At 40.0% G+C, this 8,198-nt stretch overlaps 1 protein-coding gene across 1 annotated transcript; it reads left to right on the forward strand.

Annotated features, from left to right (window-relative positions):
• The first annotated feature begins 467 nt into the window (after positions 1 to 467).
• LOC116305182 (uncharacterized) lies at positions 468 to 4,990 on the forward strand. Its single transcript, XM_031715038.2, has 2 exons — positions 468 to 705; positions 2,350 to 4,990. The coding sequence occupies exon 2, from the start codon at positions 2,539 to 2,541 to the stop codon at positions 4,984 to 4,986; it is 2,448 nt and encodes an 815-aa protein (XP_031570898.2). The 5' UTR covers positions 468 to 705; positions 2,350 to 2,538; the 3' UTR covers positions 4,987 to 4,990.
• The last annotated feature ends 3,208 nt before the right edge of the window (positions 4,991 to 8,198 follow it).

Genomic DNA, 8,198 nt, shown 5'->3' on the forward strand with positions numbered 1-8,198 from the left:
CTTCGCACTCCATATATAGACTAACATATTTAACTACATAGACGCGGGATGCGGGTAATCGCGGTACGAATCGAGGAACTCACTTTAGACGGGTAATCCTCCGGTGGTCGTTGCGCTGGAACCCCCATCCCCTATACTACTAGCCTGCACAAGTAACCCAAACTTTCATAAGTTATGATAAATTAACAACTGGTGTTGAGGGTTGTTTTTTTCGATTTGAATGGGAAGACTAACTAGAGACGTCGCTAGGTGAATTGTAAATTTTTATCCAAACAATTTTAATAATTTAGCAACATTGATAAAGTGTCTGGATTCAAGTCGCACAAAATTCCGTTTTGATTTCGTTTCCCTTTGTTTCCTTTCCTTTCACAAACATGCAGTAAGCGAAAAATTCCACTGATGTAAAATAAGAAAAAGTAAGGACCTTGGATTATTCAGGAAGGAACGCAACCGAGGAGCTCTGGGTACGAGCTATTTAAGGTTTTCTTGGAAATTTAGACCACTTATGTAATGAGCCCGATTTAGGCATAAAATGTCACATGACTAGCACCTGACTAGACGGTAACCACCTTAATTTCGTCAAACCCTGGCCAGTGCGGTTCTCCTACAACACGGAAGCATCCTTGCTTAGTCTTTTCACTTCCCTACTGCCTGTTCAGCTCGCGGCCGAGCGATGGATTATGATTAACGGCGCAACAGAAACCTGTGAGTATAAAAGTTGTTTAGATATGGTTTTCGTTCCAATTTGATTGAAATTTGAGAGAAATTCATACGACTTGACCTTTCTGGGTATGAGTGTTGACAAACACGACTAAGCGTTTCGGAGATAACGCGACACGAATTACATGTGCATTTTGTGAAATTTCTTCCTTTAAACACGTCTCTTACTTAATAAATAATATGTCAATAGTAATATAAACTTGATAATATAAACTTGATAAGAAGTGTTTTTTGTAGCATTTTAAGATAAAATTCAGCGATAAAACTTTACTAAAAAACATAATATAACACGACGTTTTGACGTTAACTGAACGTCATTATCAAGTGATAAAAAACTAAGAAAACGTTAAGTTATATACATGAATAATAATGAGTATAAAAAGGTGTGAAAACGAAAAACTATGTAATTTAAATATTGTATAATATTTGAATTACATATTAAAATTTAAATATTTAAATATTGTACAATATTTAAAAAGCAATTACATAGTTTTTCGTTTTCACACCTTTTTATACTCATTATTATTAGAGTTTACTTTATTGATTAAGTAGAACCAATCAGAACGATTATCAAGGGAAGCCCTTCTTTAATTCATAAATGCGACTTATTATGTCGAGTGTAAACCATCTGTTCGAGAAAAAGATTTTACCATGGCAACAACTTTATTATTTGTGCCACATACGAAATAGATAATTTGATAAATCTGAAAAGACGGTACGGGTTGTCTGCAATATCCGCAAGGCTAATCAAAACAGACAGCCCGTTCTCTGTTGTTAAGGAAAGATTATTTTAAGTTTGATGGCACAAAGTATATTGTTTATTACATTATTATTACATTTATTAGTATATTTTACAACTATTAAAATATTAAAAAAGAATCGAAAAAATTAAAACAAAAACAGAAACACATAACAAAAAGTAATAATAAAAGATTTTTAAAAATTTTTAAATTTAAAAATTTAAAAAAATCAAAAATTTAAACATGGAAAAATGAAAATAACTACACATGAAAAAATAAATAAAATAAAATAAAAATGAATATTTAGTATAGTTCACTCATCAAAATTTCAGTAAAAAATGCGAAGCGACGCCGTTCATCTTTGTCTATTTGGCGGCCGATTTTCAGTCCATCGTGCAACTGAAATGCATATAAAAAAGATTAGTTCTTACGGTTTTAAAATTTTATTTATGTTTTTTAAGTACAAAATGATAGAAAATAATTGTTTTGACATTGTTTTGGCCGTGTTGCCATAGCGACTTAATTCGGTACTCCTACGGAGTACAATTAACGCTATAATTGTACTCCTCTCGACCAATCGGAGTCTAGTAATTTTGTTGAGTGTACTATAATAAAAAAAACATGAGAAAAATAAAAATTATTACACGTAAAAAATAAATAAAACATGAAATATTGAAAAACAACTGACAACAACTATGTACGAAAAAGTAAGGACTTTTTAAATTTTAGATGATGTTTCAACCTCTAAATCCCGAAAACTAGCTAATTTAGTGAAATCCTTTGATCTGAATTTTTGAAAATTTCGCGAAAGTAGAATTACCACAATCTGTCACTGATTGTACATGCGCTTTATAACCACTTTTTTTTTTTTTTTTTGCATTGTTTACAGGCATTTCCAAAATGTGATTCAAATTCCTTCAATTTCGATCCCATGGAACAGTTGTATAGACCGTAATGTAATCTAAGGTGGCGGCCGTTCCATTGGCGCGAGAGAAACAATACAATATTTTACTGATGTATTATAAACTATAAATATGAAGATTTCTGCAATGCCAAGTAAGACTTAAAATGGAAGGTCATGGGGAGTGCTATCTGTGTTGATTGTAAAACGGAATCGCCGAAAGGATTAAAGTGGTTCAATTGGATGTTGTTTCGTTCTGATGGAGGGGCCAATGATTGCTATAAATTTTTTACAAGCAATACTTGGATTAAGCTCGGCGGAGACTCTGGGTACTTATGCCCAGGTTGCTTAGTTAAACGAGAACAGAGAAGAAGAGAAGAACAGAGAAGGAGAGAAGAAGAACAGAGAAGGAGAGAAGAACAGAGAAGAACAGAGAAGAAGAGAAGAACAGAGAAGAAGAGAAGAACAGAGAAGAAGAGAAGAACAGAGAAGAAAGAAGAAGAACAGAAAAGAAGAGAAGAACAGAGAAGAAGAGAAGAACAGAGAAGAAGAGAAGAACAGAGAAGGAGAGAAGAACAGAGAAGGAGAGAAGAAGAACAGAGAAGAAGAGAAGAACAGAGAAGAAGAGAAGAACAGAGAAGAAGAGAAGAACAGAGAAGAAAAGAAGAAGAACAGAGAAGAAGAGAAGAACAGAGAAGAAAAGAAGAACAGAGAAGAAAAGAAGAAGAACAGAGAAGAAAAGAAGAAGAACAGATAAGGAGATTAGAAGAAGAGAGAAGGAGAAGAGAAGAAGAGAGAAGGATAGAAGAAGAACAGAGAAGGATAGAAGAACAGAGAAGGATAGAAGAAGAACAGAGAAGGATAGAAGAAGAACAGAGACGGATAGAAGAAGAAGAGAGAAGGAGAGAAGAAGAGAGAAGGAGAGAAGAAGAGAGAAGGAGAGAAGAACTCGTGGATTCGTGGATCGTGGGACTAAAAACAGCAAATTTAAAGCACACGCATATTGTACATCAAACGAAAATGAACTCAGATTACTTCCCAACAAATGAAATAAAAAACGCAGACATTAATAAAGATGAAGAAAAACTATCGTCGCGTAAATTCAGTGAAAACAGAAACTCGAATCATTCAATCAGCAGAAGTGAAGACACTAAAAGCGATGATATTAAGATTAGAGGTGGACGCCAAGTGACATCAACGTCTCCTTACGGGATATGTCAAAAAAAATTTAATCGTTCGTATATACCAAACATTGAAAAAAGTGTTGAAGACATTACGCGTGAAATGAACCATATCTCCATATCGGACCGCCACGAAATAAATGAAATCTTAGACGTAGTATCTAAGGAACTAAAAAGACCAGGTTCCAATTATTGGAGAAAACCCAATGTAGAAGAACTACGTAAGACTTTAACGAATAACCCCTCAGACTATGGACCCTGCATAGTAGAAATATGTCATTCAGTCAAACATGTCAAGGGCTACAGGCCTAGAAATACCCAGCTGGTGTCACTTTGTCTCTTGATTAAATCATCATTCCATGAGGGCCGCTTGTTGGAAATAAAAACAGGAGAAGGAAAGTCCTGTATCGTAGCAATGTTTGCAGTGTTTCTAGCACTGTCGGGAAGATCAGTTGATATCATTACCAGCTCGCCAATTCTAGCAGTAAGAGATTCTGTAGAATGGCGTGACTTTTACAAGCAATTTAAACTTGAAGTTGGATGCAATTTAATCCCCAAGGAAAATGAAGATCGTCTAAAATGTTACAAAAACCCAGTTGTCTACGGAACAGTGGGATCCTTCGCGTCTGACATTCTCAGGCAAGAGTTTTTAATGGAAGATGTGCGTGGTGCCAGGAAATTTGATGCAGTAATTGTAGATGAAGTTGACTCGATGCTACTCGACCAAGGAGTCAATTTTACCTATCTTTCGAGTCCTGCCCCAGGGATGCATCATATCCAACCAATACTTTTGATGATTTGGAATGAGGTCATACGTCATCCGGTAGTTCGATCAAATCTGGATCGAAATTACTTCGTTGGAAAGCAAGAACTACTCCATGTCGTACTGTCAAACATGAAGAAGCTAATCGAATTCGACCCCCTGGACATTTTGGGTTTTCTAGAAGAAGATGGTGTCCTGCGAAAGGGCTTCACTGAAGATGTAAAAGAACAAGTCCTCATGGATCAAACCAAAACGGGTTTCTTCCGAAATGAAATGACCAAAGAGAAAATGTTAAAGTGCTTGCGGCATGTAGAATCTAAGTTTCATATGTCAATAGAATTGTTTGAGATGTACGACGGATCAACAATTCATAAGGTTAACAAAGATCCTGATCCTGGGGAGATCCTGGGAGATCCTGGGGAGCAAGCTCGTCATCAGTTACTGATTGTTGGCGAAGGATTGGTTTGTGTACTGTACCAGAACAAGAAGACGTTATGTGAACACATCAAAGAAAAAATTAAAAGAATCCTGACTACTGGATGCCAAGATGAAGGGGAATGTGACTATGAATTTCCATCCTATCTATCGGAATTTGTTTACAGTAGACTTCCTAAATGGATTGATAACGCATTCATTGCCCTTTCTGTGGTGTATTTTCTAAATAATAATCAACTACACTAAACCATGTGCTTTGATGCTCGTCTCTTTATTACACACATGCGCACTCGCACGCTTGCAAACCTAACAGGGGTGGGGTGGGTAAATCCACCAACACTACATCTCTCCCTTTTTTTAAAACATGAGTTCACACATGGTTGAGCAAAACAACAATAAACTAAGATGCCCAAAGTCTTTAACTGTCATAACATTTAAACATCATAAGCTTTAGCAAGCTCACAGTCAGACAAAAGTTATAGGCCCAACATAGCCCAGTACATAGTCATCAAACCTTGCAGGTAGCATCCTTGCACGAGTAGGTCGAGTAGCTTGAAGGTTAGGATTGCAGGGTTGACCCGGATGGTCAACCTGGCTGGCTTGGGTAGGTGACATTCCTACTGCTGTGGTCGCCTTGAAAGTTCCTCCAGGAGGTTGATCATCAAAGCAGGGGTCAATCTCATCAAGCTCTGAGGTTGTGGTCCTGGGTTCAGGCACATTTTCTCTGCTGCCGTAGAATTTCTTTAAATGGGTGACATTCCTGTGATACTGAGATCTTCCATCACCAATGAGAACACTGTTTCCTTGCTTCTGAATCACTGTGAATGGTGATGGTTTGAATGGTGTAGATAGCTTGTTCTGTCTCTCCTGTTTGACCAGCACTTGATCACCCTCCTGGATCTGACTGTCTTGTGCTCTCCTCTTGGCGTCTGCGTACTGTTTCCCCTTCTCTTTCCATTCACTGTCTCTATCTCTCACCTCATAGTCCCAACTGGTTTCAGTCAGTTGGGGTAGTTTTGTGCGAATGTTCCGCCCATATAGAAGCTGTGAAGGGCTTATTCCTGTTGTGCTGTGTGGTGTGCTACGGTGCATTATCAGAAACTTGTTCATCTCTCCTCTCCAGTCCCTTCGTTCCACTTGAGCAATGCGTAACCTCTTCAGGATACTGCGATTCTGACGCTCAACTTCTCCATTGGCCTGGGGCCAGAGAGGAGTGGTTCTCCTATGTTCAATGCCATTCTCACGCAAATACTCCTCGAACTGCTCACTTACAAACTGTGTTCCATTGTCTGTTCTTAATGACAGTGGTAGGCCATGAGTAACAAATGCTTGGTCCAGGAGTGATATGATCTTCTCGGAAGTTATGGATTTGGTGAAATCTATCTCAAAGAATCTACTGTAGTAATCCACCACGACAAACAGGTAGTCACCAGAGGGTAATGGACCCAACAGGTCAGCAGCTAAGTGCTCCCATGGAGCAGAGGGCAACTCAGTGCGGGTCATGGGCTCGGGTTTGTGAGGTTGGCTAACCAACTGACACCCATAACATTCTTTGCAGTGCTTTTCAACTTCCTTGTCTAGTCCCGGCCACCAGACTTTAGACCTGAGTCGTTGCTTCATGGCTACAATACCTGGGTGGCCTTCATGGGCTAGCTCTAGTACTTGACATCGGAGTTGTTTGGGCACTACAATCCTTGCTCCTCTCAACACAAGTTGACCAACCGCTCCTAACTCATTCCGCACTGGCAGGTACTCTTTAAATTTGATGTCATCCCATCTTCCATTAAGCAGACACTCCCTGATGCACATCAATTTTGGATCATGTTCTGACACTCTTTCCATCTCGCGTGTGGTCAAGGCACATGGGGTCGCCTCCCGAGCTACAAACCTAATATAATGTTCGGTGGTATCATCTGAGCCAGTAACTGATGATGGGGACAGAAGTCGTGACAGTGAATCAGCGATGTTGCTTGGGCCAGGGATGTACTTAACAGTGTATGTGTAGGGCTGCAGTCTTAGGAGCCATCTCTCAATCCTTGCACAGGTCTTTGACTTTGGTGTAAAAATACACTCTAGTGGCTTGTGGTCTGTCCACAGTTCAAAATCAGCACCAAAGATGTAGGCATGGAACCTCTCGCATGACCAGACTATGGCCAAGGCCTCTTTCTCCGTCTGTGAATATCTCTTCTCAGTGTCACTTAAACTGCGGCTGGCATAACTAATTACTCTGAGTTCTCCTGCTTGTTCCTGTACCAGAACAGCTCCCAATCCGACCGGACTGGCATCTGCAATCACTTTGGTGGGTGCACTTTGGTCAAAGTATCCCAGGGTCTCTGCATTGGTGAGTCTCCTCTTCAACTCCTTGAATGCTCTACTCTGCTCTGGACCCCATTGAAATGGCTCTTGTGCCTTTGTAAGCTTTCTCAAGGGTGCAGAGATGGTAGCTAGGTCTGGGATGAACCGTGCAGTGAAGTTCACCAGTCCTAGGAAACTCCGTACTTCTGCGGCATTTGTAGGCTCTCTAGCCTCAGCAACTGCTCTCACCTTTTCATCTGCTGGTCCAATTCCTCTTTCTGACAATACATGACCCAGGAATTCTATCTTTGGCATTTTGAATTGACACTTGGCACGGTTGAATGTTAATCCCCTTTCTGCTAGCACCTTAACTACCTCTGCGACTCTTCTATCATGCTCCTCTTCTGTTGATGCATGCACAATGACATCATCAATAATATTCTGAGCACCATCACATCCTTGCAGGACTTGCTGGAGAGCTCTCTGATACATTTCCGGGGCACAGCTGATCCCAAACATGAGGCGTTTGTAGCGGTATAGGCCTTGGTGGGTTGAGAATGTAGTAATATCCCTCGATTGTGGAGCTAACTCAATTTGATGGTAGGCTGACTTAAGATCCAATTTACTAAACACTTTGCTTTGTGTCATGTCTTGGATGACTTCATCAATGGTAGGTATAGGGTACCTCTCGCGCTTCACAGCCATGTTTGCCTGCCGCATATCAACACAGAGTCTGATATCCCCTGTGGATTTTGTAACAACTACTACTGGGGATACCCAGGAACTTGGACCCTCAACCCTCTCTATGATATCAAGTTCCACTAGCTCATCAAGCTTTTGGCTCAGTTTATCCCGCAGGTGGTAGGGTACTCGACGCATTTTTTGGGCCACTGGTGTGACCTCTGGGTCTATGGGGATCTTTAGTTGGAAATCCTTCAACTTTCCAATACCTTCACAACAATTTGGATGTTTATCCAGAATACTAGACTGTCCCTGGGACCCATCTAAAGACATGTTAAGGGCATTGATTTCTGGTCCCAGCTTTAACACTCCAAGCAATATTGCGGTATCCCGACCAAGGAGTGCTGGACCCTCTTCTTCAATCACAATGAAGTCAACACCACTTGCAAGTCTTTCCCCGATGGACACTTGGGCTGTAAACT

Source organism: Actinia tenebrosa, unplaced genomic scaffold (genome assembly GCF_029948245.1).
Source record: "Actinia tenebrosa isolate PJP-AT-01 unplaced genomic scaffold, QUT_ActTen_1.0 PGA_scaffold0__85_contigs__length_37466705, whole genome shotgun sequence".
Lineage (NCBI taxonomy): Eukaryota > Metazoa > Cnidaria > Anthozoa > Actiniaria > Actiniidae > Actinia > Actinia tenebrosa.